An 18,365-nucleotide genomic window follows, 5' to 3' on the forward strand; every position below is an offset into this window, starting at 1 on the left:
CCACGATCCGACGTCTCACATCGTGGCCCAGCTGTCAGAAAACTCTCCGTTAGTGACTGGCAAAAATAAGCGCGTAGGTGTGAGCTCGGCTCGGCTCAATCCTGCGGCGCGGCGCGTCGTGACGAGGCGGGCGGCGGAGAAGTGCGCGAGGGCCTCTTCTCTTCTCAAGCTCCAATAGCATGTAGAAGAGAAACCCTTATAAACCACTCCAACTCTCCTTCCACTTCCGGGGTGGGACTAAACTTCCCACTACACCTAGTGCCATGTAACCCAAATGGGCCCTTAGAGATTTTCCAGAAATTGCAATATGGGCCTAGAGCCCATCTCAGATTTCAGCAGCATCTAACCTTTTGTCTACTGTTCTTCTATCACCGTTACATTCATGCGCCGATGTATACACAGACATGGAGGAAGCATTCGGGGTTCCTCAGGTTGTTGGCCACCCAGGGAAACGGCGTATCCAGGCTGAGCTCCATGCCTTGTATCCTCACCAGCTTCACTCTGGCCTTCTTGGCCACATCCATCTCCTGTGGACTTGCCGAAGCTGGTTCTCTGTCGCGAGGAGTCCCTGGAGTGGTATCTGAATCGCCAGGTGCCGAGTCTGGACCAGCAGCTCTAGCTGTGGGCTTCGAGCCAAAGAACTCTGGCAGCAACGTCTCCAAGGCATGTTCCAGGGTAGTTATCCTTCTACCTGCAAAACAGCACGATGTGTATATGTGAAGGAAATCTCACTGTTATCGCAGCTCCACAACAACCATCATGAAGCAAAGAATGTGAGCGGAAGGCAGTTGGTAACATGTAGTTTGGACAGTTTCAGGGGTGATTATACTCAGTCACACCTGTTTCCTCATTAAAGAAAACAAAATGTTAGACCCATTAATTATAGCCCTTTGCCCTGGCTTGCTCAAAAGGAGTCTCAAAGTAGAAGGCTCAATAGTAGCAGACTAGCAGGTCTTTACAATAGATGGATAAATATTCTCTCAAAATAACAGAAGTTGCACCAGTTTGCCAATGGAAGAAATGTACATGTGCATGCTTCCTTGTTTGGGGATGATCTCCAAATGACGGTAATACAAAATACTTAATATTTTTCTGAAAAGCACTACTACATGGTTGGTGATTACAACAAGCAAAATCCTTCCTCAATCCATACTGGCATTCAAATGATAACATAAATGTTGGCAGCAGAGCTACATACCTCCCTCCTTTCGGATCTCGAATGGCCGATTTATATAGGATACACTTTCCCAGTCACTGACAGGAATCGCATCTTCTAAATACTCAAGGTCTTCTTGAACTCTGCGCACGTATAATCGAACAGGTACCCTGCCTAACCAGGTATTAATTGAATATAGATCTATCAGAGCAATGATTTCTTAATGTGGCACAAATCCATTTTTATCATAGCCGTATTTTAATGTCATACGAATCCAATAATATATAGGTCCATCATTGTATAACTTGGAAGTGTATATGAAGTTTTAAAAATGTGAAAAGCATGCAACAATTAACTAATATTAAAAAAAATGCCCAGACAAAAAAATTTGGTATGAAACGTTCAGCTAATACAAAAGTACTACTCCGTCCCGTAATGTAAGACGTTTTTCGGCACTAGTGTAGTGTCAAAAAACGTCTTATATTATGGGACGGAGGGAGTAATAAACAACTCAATGACAGAAGACCATACATGGTTTCACAGATCCAGGAGATTCAGGCTCATCAGAACCTTGTCGAGGCTCTAACGAGGAAGTCCAGAAGTGATCTTCAAACGGTCCAAGCTTAAGCTTGGTAGAGATATCCATATAACTATCCGCGTCTCCTATAATAAGTAGTAACAAAATAACATGTCTGTAGTCAAAGCATGAATGAAGGTCACAGGCATTGAGAGATGGATCTTCCACAAATGGTAGAAACTAGGTATACTTCATACAGAAAGGTAGTTTCTGGCGAGCATACTTTTCCTCACTGATTCCCACATAGCAAGTTGATCAGCCTGGGACATATTCATCACATTCTTACTGTTTCCAGTTATGATGAAGGCAGCCTGAACAAGAGAAAATATTACATTATTGTTTGAGATTGGAAGAAAGAGTTGTTCGGTAACACTAGTTCTCAAAACAAACCTCTTTCAGGGAATTGTTGTAATTCCACTTTACACTATCTTCACCTTCACATGGTGATAATATATCTGCAGGATACCCCCTAAAATGAACCTACAAATTTTATGCGTAAGTTGTGTGCATACGGCGAACAACTGGAGCAAGTAACAGGGGATACCACATAGAAACGGAATAGCAGATTCATGCAAATGACTTGTGTTTTCAGAAAGACTAACATCTCAATAAGAAAATGTACCCTGTAGGAATAGATGGTTATAAACTTGGTTTCTAATATTCGTACACTGATGGATGGCTGATTGCAATTAAGCAAGGATTACAAAATGTGTGGCATGCATATAAATATTTTTACACTCTAATTGGTAATTTATTGGACTTAATTGCTAAGTAAGTAACTAACTAGATCCTGAGACATTATGGCATAAATCTCTAACAGTATTTCCAGCAAACTTAAACATTAAGAGAAAGTAAACATTTTTTTATCAAAAGGTTTCTCCTAATCCAGTATCACATTATGGCATAAATGAACCTTCAACACCAAGAAAAACACCTTGCAAATTAAACAAAACATAAAAGAAAAGATGTATAAACAAAAGTCCTAGAGGACTCATAGCCTTACCGTTAGATTCCATGGCCTTTCTGGTTCAGCACAAAGAAGGTCGAAAAGAACACCAATGGGCATATACCTAACAATGCGAAGATATAAAGTGCTGTCAGCAAATAAAAGTGACAGCAATAACATGGGTTCTGAAGATTTAATAAGGCGATAGACCATCGTTAATATTAGTAGGAGATAACATATGTTACCATTTCAGTGGCAGCCCTTTATACTCAAACCAAACAGTATCAACGCCTGGTGGGAGTGAACTGCTGAAATGAGCCTTTATAATCGACACCAAGAGTGGAAAATACCCAATTCTTGGCCCAAAAAGCTGTTGTAGAAAAAATAAAGATCAATAAATGAAACAAATACTCCTATGGGAAGGAACATAAATGCTTTGGCAGGAGTGAAGAAAGAAGTAGTGTAGCGTACGTGCTGCACACAAAGTTATCGTCCTATTTTGTTAGGCTTGCAGATAAGAAGAAAAGAAACAGTGGCAATCATGTGGAAACTCCATGCAACATCACATGCCAACAAAAACCGAGTAGTAGCAATTATCTAACATACCACAATCAGCTCAGGCTTCAAGCCAAAATAGATTGCAATGTGAAAGAGGAATATAGGAGTATATTGTGTTCATACAGCAAATGTATATTTATCTTCAGCATATCAAACATATGCAAAGCATGCCTGCAGCAAATTTAGCCTCTTACATAAACAGGATACAAAACATACTTGAAAAGAACATGCAAGCTAACTGATAACTTCATTGCTTGTGAAGAACCACAAGCAGAATCACCTCCATGCTCATATGCAAGAATATACTAGTCCCACAAAGTTGTACTAAAACAGCGACAATTAATATGGATTGGAGGGAGTAACAAAATTTGTCGAGGGTTTGCCTTTAAAAAATTTAGGCTTTTGGAGCTCACGGGCAGGCTGGACTAAAACCTATCAGCAACCGTGATCCTAGCATCCAGAACTCGAATCGCGCGGCGCCGAGATTTGGGATTTCGGATGGCGGGCACAGTGGATGGGGAGTGGCATCTTACATGGAAGGGCGGGGGCGGTGGGAGCGCGGCGACGTCGGCGTCGTGGAGGTGGACCTGGAGCGGCACGGCGCCAATCCAGTGCCACCCCGCCGCCTCCTCCGACCACGCGTCCCGCGGCGCCGTCGACATTGCTCGCGCCGGCGGAGGACGACGGACCGGTCCCGCGCGCGCGCGGTAGACTCAGCCGAGCTCGCCGCCGGCGATGCCTCCTCCACCGCCGTCCCGCGGACCAATCTGCCTCGGCTCGGAAGTTCGGAGCTTCGGATGCTTTGCTTCTGCTTGCGGAGAGGAGGATTCTTCTGATGAAGAGGGAGGAGTTGGAGTCGGGGCCAAAGCCCCTCTCTTTTTTCTTCACGTTGCCGCGATGGATTTGATTCGATATCCACCGTCCGATTCTGAAACGTAGTTCATCCGAATCAAGTCTCTCCTCCAAAAATTCCATACATAACAGATCCAACCACATATTTTTTTTAAAAGATAAACTCCCGGCCTCTACATCGATTGATGCACATAGTCATAATCACATATACTACCTCTGTATCAAAATATGAGGCTTCTTGCTGTCCAAATTTAAACCGCAAAAACGTCTTATATTTTGATACGAAGGGAGTACATGGATAACACTACATACAAAATTAATGGTACCATTGAGAAAATGTGCTTTCACGCAAGTCCAAATATACTAATTTTGTATAGAGTAAAGATACGCCAACCTCATAGCCTCGTCCACATCGGTAGCATACGACGAGCCCGAGTTGTCGGTTTGAACCAAATGTGTTCTCGAAAGCTAAAATTAGAGTACCCAAAAACAAATTTGGAAAGTTGATGAACTTGTATTGTAGACGTTGTTTACTCAAATACGATGAAGTAAACTTAATGGGGTCGTGTCAGGAGACTATTCGAGACGTTGCATCTAGCTACATGCCGACTCGGGCGTGTGCCTACCTGTTGGAATGCCGACTCAATCATGGGCCTACCCCGCTGCATGCCGACTTGGTCGTTGGATTTAGGCCCATGACTACCTACACGGATGCCAATATGTTGAGGCGTTGGCTGGCCCCAACTCAGTCTCTCCTCATGCAACCCTAGTGTGTCCTACTGTTAGTCTCTTCATGTTACTTTCGGCAATCCCATCCCGACGGCCGTGTGCACATCCGGTCGGGAGAACAAGCCTCTGGAACCTTGTTCTTTTGTGATCTTGCATGGGAAAGGTGATAAGATTTTTGAAGAGTACGTCTCGGCGTGACTGCTCATGGTTCGTCTTCATCACCACTTCGCCGACTCCAACGTCACGGCCGAGAATGACGCCGCCAAGAAGAAGGCGCGGGCAACATCCGGCCTCAGTGGCGGAGACCCTCCCCAACATGTTTTGACAACCCGGCCCCCATAATCCTATTTTTCTTGCTAAGCCACCGCCTGCCCTAACAGAGGGTATGATTTGTTCAGCCCCTTACTCATTCATGTGCTAGTCAGATATGCTTCATTCATAGATGTCTCCAACAGCGGAGCTACGTGAACCCCACCCCCCCAGCCCAAACGAAAATTTCTTTTCATCAGGTACCCTCATCGAACGACTGACCATGATAGCAGGCACTGCTAAAAAAGAACCCGCTGTTGTGTTCAAAATGAACTTAAGTTGTGAGCATTTAAACGACTTAACTCGAATTTGACAGAGATGGCATATGAATTACAGAGCATCACCATGCATCGAATGCTCTTCCTTCCCAACAATTCCATATCCATACCAGAACAGTACATCAACAATTGTGAAACAGGAATCATTCCATTCATCATGGTATTCAAACCCCGCAACACTGCAGATCTTACATCGACACACCTAAACGATAAGGATGTTACCATTTGTATATGTACAACCAAAGAACAAGACCAGCAGGCCTGGTCTGGAAGGCACACTCCTCCTATGGTATCTAACCTTTCGTCTACTGTTCTTGCATCACTGTTACATTCATGCCCCAACGTATACACAAACATGGAGGTAGCATTCGGGGCTCTTCAGGTTGTTGGCCACCCAAAGGAACGGTATGTCCATGTCGAGCTCGATGCCTTGCACTCTCACCAGCTTCAGTTTGGTCTTCTTGGCCACACCTGTCTCTTGCGGACCCGACGAAGCTGGTTTCTCGTCATGAGGAGTGCCTGGACTGGTACCTGAATCGTCGGGTTCTGAGTCTGGTGTCGTCGCCGCAGGTTCAGGATCAGCAGCTCTAGCTGTGGCCTTCGAGCTGAAGAACTCTGGTAGCAATGTCTCCAAGGCATGCTCCAAGGCGATGTAGCTTCTACCTGCAGAACAGAGCAAAGTGAACTATATGTCAAGAAGAAATAGTGTTATCACAACACCATAACCACCGTGAAACAAAGGGTGTGAGTGGAATGCAGTTGTAAACATGTAGTTTGCACAGTTTAAGGGGTGAACTCTGATTAGAGTCATATTACCTCCGTCCCAAATTACTCGTCTTAGATTTGTCTAGATACAGATATATCTAGACACGAACACAAAAACGTGTCTAGATATATCTGTATCTAGACAAATCTAAGACAAGTAATTTGGGACAGAGGGAGTACTTGTTTCTCGTTAAAGAGGAAATCTTAAACCCTTTACCCTGGCTTTCTTGAAAGATGCCGCAAAGCAGAAAGTAAAATAGTAGCATAGATAGATAAATATCCACTCAAAATAAATGGATAAGCAGAAGTTGCATCAATTTTCCAATGGAAGAAATGTACATGTGCATGCTTCTCAGTTTGGGGATAATCTCCAGACGACGGTAATACAAAATATTTAATATTTTTCTGGAAAGCACTAGTACATGGTTGGTGAGTTCAACAAGGAAAATCCTTCCTCAATCCATACTGGCATCTATTATATACATAAAACAGAAGTCAAACAAGCCATCATGTTCGTCCACATATGCTAATTATATTTACATCGTCCGATCAAAAAAATAACGGCTGAGATCTAACAGTTATTACGTAACATATAAAGATGTATGTACAAATATATTAGACTGTCACGTAGATATTTCCAATGTATATAGACTTGAAGATCCGATGCCGGATCAGGATGTAAAAAAGAGGCACGTGGCCCGAGAGTCTTAATTTGTCACGTACGGTGCTGCCTTCCTTTGCCGATTCAATTTCTAAAAGAGACCCGAAGGCCATACAATAAAAAAAGTCGCTTCGTGCTAGAGCATAGTACTAGTCAGAAGCGCCCAAAAAAACTAGCACATGCATGTATATTAATTAACTAATATACAGTTTGCGCTCTTATAAAATAAGAAAAGGCACAGTTTCTCGATAAATAAAAAACAAATAGTCATTCTGTATGCACATATAGTTGCTAATTTATTGTACGGTGGTTGTTCATTACACGTAGGTAGAACTTCATAAATAAACATATTATTTTGTGTGAAAATAAATAAGCATATTCATCTATCTATAAACTACAAAAGCAAAATGAATCGATACATTACATGTACTATTTACTATTACAAATCCACAAATTTCTTTATTTTTTAAAATTAGAAATAAATATATTTAATAATGATGAAATTACTCATGTGTGTAGAGCACATCTACAAGTACACATGCTATTTAGTTCAAAACGTTCTAATATCAACAAATATGTCCCTCTTTACTATTGAAAATTCTAGGCCGACTATATAAGTATATAGATGGTCTCTAACTCTAGATATGTTTTTCTCTTTCTGACTTCTCAAATTTTTCTTCACCCAAGAATTTTTTTTTTCTTACTATCGAAAAAATCTTGGACCTGAATTATGGGTATGTAGTTTGTTCCAACCCCATATATGTTTTCTCTTTTTCTATCGAGAAGATTTTTGTTGTTCGCGAAGGCAAATCCGTAATTCAGATTCACTTAGCAGATGTTTTTGGCAAAAGATGAAAAGTGTGTACCAATTGAGGCCATATGTTTTCTCGAAAAAAATCGAGGCCATATCCGATGGCAATGTCTCAAATTTTATACGCCAAACAACAGGGAAATCAAATGCATGATTTTGTCTCTAACATATATCTGAGTGTGCATATGTTAGAAGCGCTATTTTTCTATATCTTGGTGCTATAGTAAAATAAATTTGGCATTGTGGAAAATAGTTAGACCAGAAACAACTCCATTTTTTATTTCTTTCCAATTTGTAATTTTGTTAGAAAGTTGTCCATAGTTTTGAATGTCAAATTAATGACACACTAACAACTCAGAGATATAATAAATATGTAAAATGCAAAATAAATTAATATGTGCTCGCAAGAGTACAACAAAGATGAACAAAGGCATGGATGAAACAATGGTAACTAGCGGATTCCATGATTATTAGGGAGAAACAGAGACGGGCTTAACTAGAAATGATAAAATGTTATTAGATGTGTACATTTCGATGTACGATATGAGCAAGCAAAACAGAAGATCAATTCCAACAAGCCACAATGTGCAGGAACGAGCATATTCCTTTTTGAGATAGTTTGGAATAGCTTATCACACTTCAGAATTGAATTGATTCTATCCTTGATGTATTTGCAATTCAATCCAAATCAATATAGAAGGATCATGGCGCCCCGGAAGCATTCCATACGGCAGCAGCATCTCCTTTAACCACGCGAGGACAAAACTGATGTTAGCTACATACGAGCGTTCATCCACATAAACTGGATAGTCTGCCCTATTAAGTATATGGTGGGTCCATGGATCCTAAAATCAATTTTGGGCATATAAAAATACAAATTTGGATTGGAATAAAGGTGAATTCTTAGAAGTCTAGAGCAGTAAGTCCAGTTGAATAGGAGTCTGTATATGATTTGGATTTCACTTGCATGCGAGGTGGGGTGGAGGAGGGATGTTAGAGATGAATATGAAAGTAAATGCTTTCACATGGCAGGCCACAAACTCAAATAACATCAATTTTCATCATCGGCCTTGCCAAAAACACTAAACGATCATCAGAAGATTTATATCAAAATACAGTCCTATTTCCGAAAGACACATATTATAAAAATATCTTTCAGTGCTAATTAATCACAAGTACAAAATAGCTTCAAGAGAATATGATTACAAGTAAAATAGTATGGACCGATTTTTATAACATTATCAAGACAAAACAATATGTATTGATCCTAGCCGCGCAAACGCGCGGGTTACCCCGCTAGTTCAAATGATAACATAAATATTGGCAGCAGAGCTACGTACCTCCCTCCTTCCGGATCTCGAATGGCCGATTTATATAGGATACACTTTCCCAGTCACTGACAGGCTTCGCATCTTCTAAATACTCAAGGTCTTGCTGAACTCTGCGCACGTATAATCGAACAGGTACCCTGCCTAACAAGGTATTAATTGAATAGATCTATCAGAGCAGATGGTGATTTCTTAATGTGACACAAATCCATTTTTATCATAGATGTATCTTAATGTCATACGACTCCAATAATGTATAGGTCCATTATTGTATAACTTGAAAGTGTATGTGAAGTTTTACGAATGTGAAAAGCATGGATCAATTAACTAATATAAAAAAATTGCCCAAAAAACAATTTGGTATGAAACGTTCAACTAATACAAAGGTAGACAGTTCAATGACAGAAGAGCATACATGGTTTGACAGATCCAGGAGATTCAGGCTCATCAGAACCTTGTCGAGGCTCTAACAAGGAAGTCCGTACTAAGAAATCCTCTTCAAACGGTCCAAGCTTAAGCTTGGTAGAGATATTCATATAACTATCCAAGTCACCTATAATAAGTATAAACAAAATAACACGCTGTAGTCAAAGCACGAAAGTTACAAGCATTGAGAGTCTGCATCGTCCACAAATGGTAGAAACTAGGTATACTTCGTACAGAAAGGTTGTTTCTGGCGAGCTTACCTTTCCTCACAGATTCCCACATAGCAAGTTGATCAGCCTGGGACATATTCATCACATTCTTACTGTTTCCAGTTATGATGAAGGCAGCCTGAAAAAGAGAAATTATTACACTACTGTTTGAGATTGGGAGAAAGAGTTGCCGTGTAACACTAGTTCTCAAAACGAACCTCTTTCAGGGAATTGTTGTAGTTCCACTTTACACTATCTTCACCTTCACATGGTGATAATATATCTGCAGGATACCCCCTAAAATGAACCTACAAAATTTATGCGTAAGTTGTGTGCATACGGCGAACAACTGGAGCAAGTAACAGGGGAAACCACATATAGAAACGGAATAGCAGATTCATGCAAATGACTCATGTTTTCAGGAAGATATTTTTTCAAAAAAATACAATCGAAAATGTACCTGTGAGTAGATGGTTATAAACTTGGTTTCTACTATTCGTACACTGATGGATGGTTGATTGCAATTATGCAAGGATTACAAAATGTGTGGCATGCATATAAATATTTTTGCACTCTAATTGGTAATTTATTGAACTTAATTGCTGAGTTAAGTAACTAACTAGATCCTGAGAACATTATGGCATAAATCTCTAACAGTACTTCCAGCAAACTTAAATGTTAAGAGAAAATGCACATGGTTAATCAAAAGGTTTCTACTAATCCAGTGTCCCATTAAGGCATAAATGAACCTTCAACACTAGAAAAACAACTTGCAAATTAAATAAATCATAAAAGAAAACGTGTCTAAACAAAACTGCTAGAGGACTCATAGCCTTACTGTTAGATTCCATGGCCTTTCTGGGTCTGCACAGAGAAGGTCGAAAAGAACACCAATGGGTATATACCTAACAATGCGAACATAAAAAGGGCTGTCAGCGAATAAAAGCGACAGCAATAACATGGGTTCTCAAGATTTAATATGGTGATAGACCATCATTAATATTAGTAGTAGGAGATAACATATGTTACCATTTCAGTGGCAGCCCTTTATACTCAAACCAAACAGTATCAACACCTGGTGGGAGTGAGCTGCTGAAATGAGCCTTTATAGTCGACACCAACAATGGAAAATACCCAATTCTTGGCCCTAAAGTCTGTTGCAGACAAAATAAAGGTCAATAAATGAAACAGATACTCCTGTGGAAAGGAAGATAAGCGCTTTGGCAGGAAAGGAAGATAAGCGCCTTGGCAGGAAAGGAAGATAAGCGCTTTGGCAGTAATGATCTCACATGGCTATCAGCTTGGACTGCAAGCTAAAACAGATATAAGATATGATCTCTTAGCAACAAATCTCTCACCACATTTTTAGGAATATCTAGTTAATAGAGATGAGATTATGAGACAACCCATTGTACACCTTTTTTTTGCCATCTCTAGATTACATGGCAGGATTAAGATAAGAGCACCTTATCAACCATTGAACATGCCCCTAAAATAGATAGCAATGTGAAAGAGGAACACAGGAATTTCATACAGTAGCAAGTGAGATTTGTAAATGTTTTATCTCTTTTTTCCAGCACATCAAACATATGAAGAGCATGCCTGCAGCAAACTCAGCTAATTACCTAAACAGGATGTGGAGCATACTAGAAAAGACTCTGTAAGCAGAATCAACTCCATGTTCATATGCAAGAAAAAAGTACCAAACTTTGGTGAGGGTTTGCCTTGAAATACAGGCTTTTGGAGCACACGGGCAGGCCAAAAGACCTCAAAATCTTCAGCTAAGGGTCTAAAATTCCGAGGAGAGCAAGCAATCTGGACTATAACCTATCAGCAACCGTGATCCTGGAATCCAAGAACGCAGTGCCGAGATTTGGGATTTCGGACGGCGGTGGGGGGTGGCATCTTACCAGGAAGGGCGGGGGCGGTGGGAGCGCGGTGACGTCGGCGTCGTGGAGGTGGACCTGGAGCGGCACGGCGCCGCCCCAGACCAGCCGCGCCGCCTCCTCCGACCACGCCGCCGCCTCCTGGCCCCGCGGCGCCGCCGCCATTGCTCGCGCCGGCGGAGGACGACGTATCGGTCCCGCGCGCGGTAGACCCGGCCGAGCTCGCCGCCGGCGATGCCTCCTCCGACGCCGCCCCGCGAACCAAATCTGCCTCGCCTCGGAAGTTCGGATGCTTTGCTTCTGCTCGCAGAGAGGATTCCTTTTTTTTCCCTGAGCTGTTCTGGAGACTAGAGAGAAAGAGGAGTTGGAGTTGGGCCCCGCTTTGTTTTTTCTTCACGTCATCGCGGTGGATTTGATTCGATATCCACCGTCCGATTCTTCATCCAAAATCAAGTTTCTTCTAAAAAAATTGATTAACTATATATAGGGGCGTGTTACGTATCCGCCGGCTGATCTTTTTAAAAAATCAACCGAGTCATGAGCCGTCAGATCTGCCGCATCGACCGGCCGAGCGCGCCTCCATCATTGCAACCCGGATCTTGTTGCAAAACTATTTATGCAACACACGTCTTTTGCAGATTTTTTTTGGCAACAACTTTTTTGTTGCGAAAAAGTTTTTGCAACTGAGATTTTGTTGTAATTTTTTTTTCAAATGAGGTCTCATTGCACAAAAAAAATGTGAGAGGTTTTGTTGCAATATTTTTTTTCAAATGAGGTTTCATTGCAGAAAATTTTCGTGAGAGGTTTTGTTGTAAAACAAAAACCCGCATAGACCATTGCGACACCACATATGTTTCAGAAGCATGGCCCCTGTTGCATGAAGGATGGTAAGTAGGCCTTCACTTGATGCGTGTCATCCAGGCAAGGTGGCGAACGTGGCCGCTGCGATCTGCGGGTTGATAGTAAGTGTTTCTCTTAACTATACCGATTTTGTATAGAGTAAAAGTTCACCAACCTCATAGCCTCTCGTGGAATATTCAGCTATGATTGTTGTGAAGGTGCGATGCTGAATTATGAACATCAGTAATTGCACATGGCGCTGAAATTTTGTAATATAAGGTGTAGCATATGAAATTTCATGGTAATTGGCTGAATAACAAGTAGTAGCATGGGCAATTACCCTATCCATCGACATGTTTGGACTAGTGTATTGTGAATTAGTTGTCGATGATTAAATGGTTAAATACTTCTTGCATGCTATTAAAGGTCCTAACATGGGGCATTTCAAATTGATTAATCGAACTCATCATGCTATTCATTGGTGTAGCATATGAGGGAGGAGTTGGAGTCAGACCCCCGCTTTGTTTTTCTTTCGCATCATCGTGGTGGATTTGATTCGATATCCGCCAGACGATTCTAAACGCAATTCATCCAAATCAAGGTCCCTACCCCCAACAATTCCAAACATGACAGATCCAACCACATATACGTTTTATATTTTTCGAAAAAAGGAGGATAGACCCAGCCTCTGCATTAACTGATGCGCAGTCATAATCGTATATACATGGATGATTCAGCATACAAAGTTAATGTTACAATCGAAAAACATGAAAAGTGTGCTTTCACACGAGTCCAACTATACTAATTTTGTATAGAGCAAAAGTGCGTAACCTCGTAGCCTCGTCCACGCCGGCAACCAACTATACTGATTTTGTAGTATAGAGTAAAAGCGTGTCAACCCACTTGTGGAATTTTCACTTACTAGAACAATGTCCATGCTTTGCAACAGGATATACATATTATAGTACGTAAGCTTGTGATTTATTTGTCAAGAATAATGCGATTGTGTAAATAAATGTTCATTAAATTCTATCCATGAATTACCTTATATTTTGATTAAAAGTTTAGTAAGTAAATTAAAGTGGAATTGGTTCAGAGGTAAATAATTAAGGTGATTGATTATCATATACATGAAAAGGTGGACGAAGGATTGGTGAGAAAAAAGGTGAAATGAAACCTTACATTCTTTTTAAGTAGTAGAGGTTCGGCTGTGATCGTTGTGAAGATGCGAAGCTGAATTATGAATATCAACAGTTGCACATGGTGTCCTATTGAGGGCTTCAACCTTCTGTTAAGAGTCAGATATTGGTTGGCTATTGGTCAGAATGTCCGGCCTTATTTTTTTAAGCTTCTATCCTTGACGTTGCGTCGGCTCTCCATATCGGCGGCATGCCATGAGCAAAGCTCAACACCCATTTTCTGGACTTCTGAATCTGAGAAATTGATCGCCATCTCGAAGAAGAAGGCAGTGCAGAGGGCTCGACGACTGTCCCAAATCCAGCCAGATAGATCGAGCAAGACATATAACCTCATAAACATCAAAACTGGCTAGACATCGCCGGTCGGAGAAGGAGCCAGAGAATCAAAACTAGAAAAGGCATTGCCCGCTCCGCCATAAGACACCTTCGATGACCACCTTTATCTAATACTCCCTCCATCCTAAATGACTTTTTTATTGCGGGTGAAAAAAATGAATAAAAAATGGATGTATTTAGAATTAAAATATGTGTAGATACATCTATTTTCGCGACAAGTAATACCGGACGAAAGGAGTACTCCCTCCGTTACTAAATACAAGCCCTTTTAGAGATTTTAATATAAAATATATATGGACGTATATAGACGTAATTTAGAGTGTAAATTCACTCATTTTAATCCGAATGTTGTCCATATTTGAAGCTCTAAAAAGACTTATATTTAGGAACGGAGAGAGTATAACACAAAGATGCAACCAGATCCCCCGCTCCATAAAAAGTAGCGACCAGACAACCCCCACCCTCTATGCCGCCACGAGTTGGACCAAGACTCGGGAAAGCATCATTCTTAGCCACCATTGCCATGGGAAGTGAATGGATGAATCTGGATACATATAAGCCCATTTTGAAAAACACATTTTGAAATGCCAAAAAATTCTGGGAAAAGGTGCACGCAGACATCTCCATGTTCTATGTGCGTGCATAAAGTTTAATGAAAAAACAACTTTTTTATGGCCTGTGCAAAAAGACAAAAAATTATGCCTCAAAACGCTATTTAGAAGCACTTAATTTGTCTTTTTTCAGAGACAAAATAAAAATACTTTTTCTCACAAAACTTTGTGCCGCGGACATATTATTGCGAACATGATGCACAAAATTTTGTTTTGATTTTTTCTTGACATTAGAAAACACGTTTAAAGTACATTTTTTAAAAGCGGGTACACATTTTTGGAAAGCGCGTTCATATGTACCCATGTTCAGGACGTGCCGACTCCCATTGCCACCACTAGGAATGAAATTCTAATCCTAAGAGACTTAACACAGCGCTGCAACGAATTTTGGATTATTTTTTTGGTTGCATGCACGCATTCCAATTAAACATGGTGCCAAATCTTCTTGTTTCTTTTGCAATTTGCGTAAGTTTTTCAGGTCCTCCGGACTAAACCGCCTATTAGAAAGCATGACTGCAGTGTCAGAGGAAGACGAGAAAAACACTAGAAAAACTGAAGAACATAATCATGCAACACTCAACATTCAGTGGCCGTGAGCCGAGCTGTACGTTCAAAAATATGCTGCATTTACAGTTACAGAGAGATGCCTAGTCGCAGTCCAGTTTTACGTCTGAAATTTTGAGGGCTGCAATTTGTTCCAAAGTGCAATCCCAAAATCAGTATGACAGACCAATTACACCAGCATTGTTCAGCATATCATCTTCCTTCCAGCAGACAATTTACAGGCCTGAACTTCAGCGTACACGGCGTCAACCTTCACCCTGCTTGAAGTAGTGCAAGATCCGCGCAGCCAAGATGTTGACCCACGTGTCCGGTACGCCTGGCAGGCACCAATGCATGCAGTCCTGCCCCCAGACGGCCACCGCGTCCTTCTTCCCGAGCCAGATAGCTGGATGGGCGTCGGCGCGGAACTCGCTCATGTACGTCAGGTTGAGCAGCTGGATATCCGTGCCAACTAGCGCTTCCTGGATCACTGAGTTTACTAGTCTCGCTTCCTTGTTCACTCCCCCAAACCTGGGATCGAACCAGGAATCCAGCTGCACAGGATTTTAGGGGGGTCATGACTATTTTTTTTTGTTTGAGGAAAATGTCAGATCATGAAAAGCTTGGACCTAGAATGGTACCTCGTGTTCTTCGAGGAGCCTCTTAGACAAGCAACTGCCGTTGTGATCCCATTCGCCTCCATCAAAGTGCCTGGGTGATTGTGTGCGCCACAGCTTCATTGTTGTACTTGGGACCTCCCTTTCGATGTACGAGCTCATACTTTTGAGGACTACCTTCAGTCCATCAAAGATGCCGAGTGGAGGCTCGATTGGTTTTCCTCCTCGGTAGAAAACAAGGGGAGTTTCTTTTGGGAATTTATCCGGACCCCACCTGATAATGAGAAACGCAGTCATGACTCATAACCAAACTACAAATATAGTTGCCACAAAATAGAAGGAATGTATAAGAGCAATACACATTGCCATGCTAGCTAACACAGGATTTTTATTTCACAATGGTAAGTATACCCAGAAATTTAAAACAAATAACATTTCAACACTGAAAGGAAAAAGGCTTTTTCTAGACACAAACACCCCAGTTTCCAAGTAGTTCCAACATAGAGAATATGCAGTGTTAACACTTACACTAAGTATTATTATCTTACGAAACTCATGAAGAAACTCAGTACCTCTTGAACGAAATTAAAGTTTCACCCTATGTTAGCGTGCACACAGTAACAAAATTTCAAGTAAATACTTACCAGTGTCCAGTGTTGAAAATGAGTACGTCGTAGAACTTGGTGATATTTGCCCAATCCTCAGCAGGAATGTCAACATCAACTCTGTAAGTTCCCATTATTCCATCACTCTGAGGTTTGGAATTCTCTACAGGCTGCCACCTTTGTATCATTAGTTATCACCATGTGAGTTTTAAGATTTTATCATATAAGCCATATAGTCCCATTCGTGTACAAAAGCACAAATGCATGCAGTTTTGCAGTTGAAATGTCAGATGCTATCAGTGTAAGTTTAATAAGTATGGACTTTTAAATTACTGATACAAAAATCCACATTACTGAAGCTCATACATCACGAAAGTACGGAACTGTCTATGCATTCCTAACATATGGATATAGGAAACAAAACACACAGTAACAGTAGGATAAAATGCTAACATCTACAAAGAAATCATCAAAGTAAAGGATGTGGCAGACAATCAGAATCATAAGGATGTTCCGATAGGTAGATCTCAATTTCATAAAATTGACAAAGATGTATTCTTATGCATTAATATACTTCTGCAACTGGAAAATGCCTTTTCTTGTGTGGATCTGAGAGTAAAGAGCATGTGTTGCAACCTAAAATAAAAAGCAATAGCACAAGAATTAACTGTTCGGCAGACAAAACTACAGAACTGTGCTCAGCAGCCAACCAGTGCAGAGATTAAGCATGTAGCACCGTGACGCCACTTGCTATGGAATAATTCCTGATTTCTCCAAGAGAGCAGAACTACCGCCACAGTTAAGTTTGGGTCCCTCACACACCAATGATCATGAATCATGAAGCCAACCACAGATCTTCGAAACCAAATAACTAGAAGTGCAACTCATCCTATTCCTAGAGGGTAAAAGAAATGCATCACCCGAATTATCTTCCGAGAATATTTAAAAAATAATAGTATTGCACACTCATGTTTGCGACATCCCCTGTCACAGTAACTGTCCCTGATTATCAAACTTCCTCTCTTTTACATACACATATCACAAGCAAACCAAGCAAATTGTATCTATCTACAGTTCATCCACCCTACTAAAAGACACAAAGATGCATTCTAGCTGTCCGGATCCTAAATGCAATCCTAAGCAAGATAGATCTACAGTTCATCCTAATCAAAGTTTCTCACATAAAGCATTGATCTTGTGTTGCAATCTACAAGAATCATGGAGCAGCACTGAGCAGAGATGGTGGTACGACTCACGTGTACTTGGCGAGCAGCACGGCGCGGTGGTACCCGACGACGACGTTCTCCCGGGGGAAGTAGCCGCCCCGCCACGCGCCGCGGCGCTTCCACTTGCGCGCGCCGCCGTCGCCGGACCGGAGCGCGCAGAGCAGCGCGACGACCAGGTTCTCCGACAGCGAGTCCCCCACGAACCCGATCCGGCGCCTCCTGGCCGCCGCGAGGAACGCGGCGGGATCGAGCCTCGGGATGGCGCCGCAGCGAGTGGGGGCCCAGGAGAGCGCGGCGACGGGGCGGCGGCCGTTGCGGAGGCAGTTCCAGGCGTTGCGGTGGAAGGGGCATGACTGGGAGTAGAGGGGTGGCGGCGGGGGAGACGGGGTCGGGACCCAGCGGCCGGCGGTGGCGTCGGAGGGGGCGGCGCCGCAGGGGATGGGGGGCTGTGGAGGGGGCGGGGGAGGGGAGGAAGAGAGGAAGAGGAGGACGGAGATGGTGAAGGTGACGGGGAGGAGGAGGAGCAGGGGCAGGCGGAGGCGCGGCATTGCGGGATGGGGTCCGGCCGGCGATCCCCCGGCGGCGAGGCGGATGAGACGAGAGAGAGAAGGGAAGAAAAGATTTTATTTTTCTGTTCTTTTTCCCGCTGGGCAGAGCTTTCCCTTTATCAAAAAACTAGCACAAATGACCGTGCAATGAAAGAAAAAAAATTCAATATGTGTCCATCTAAAAGTTCACTGGAGTGGCACAACCGCATACTTAAATCTTATATCTCGGTCACAACCTACAATCCAATTTAAATCTCTTTCTCTCACTCACTCTCTCAGGTCTTCCGCTTTTAGTATGTCTTCATCCCATATAGCTCACAGAGCGTTCATATATCCTTCTCTATTTTTT

The 18,365-nt window shown here is 42.1% G+C and overlaps 1 protein-coding gene and 1 pseudogene across 1 annotated transcript; both read right to left on the minus strand.

Annotated features, from left to right (window-relative positions):
• Positions 1-344: 344 nt before the first annotated feature.
• On the minus strand, positions 345-11,854 carry LOC123129356 (uncharacterized; annotated as a pseudogene).
• A 3,171-nt stretch (positions 11,855-15,025) lies between these two features.
• On the minus strand, positions 15,026-18,105 carry LOC123131800 (protein trichome birefringence-like 12). The gene is made up of 4 exons (XM_044551481.1): positions 17,499-18,105; positions 16,282-16,419; positions 15,662-15,911; positions 15,026-15,574 (listed from the first exon to the last, which is right to left on the minus strand). Exons 1-4 carry the CDS (start codon positions 18,014-18,016, stop codon positions 15,287-15,289), a joined length of 1,194 nt encoding a protein of 397 aa, XP_044407416.1. The 5' UTR covers positions 18,017-18,105; the 3' UTR covers positions 15,026-15,286.
• Between the last annotated feature and the right edge of the window lie 260 nt (positions 18,106-18,365).

The sequence above is a fragment of the Triticum aestivum genome, chromosome 6A (genome assembly GCF_018294505.1).
Source record: "Triticum aestivum cultivar Chinese Spring chromosome 6A, IWGSC CS RefSeq v2.1, whole genome shotgun sequence".
In the NCBI taxonomy this organism is placed as follows: domain Eukaryota; kingdom Viridiplantae; phylum Streptophyta; class Magnoliopsida; order Poales; family Poaceae; genus Triticum; species Triticum aestivum.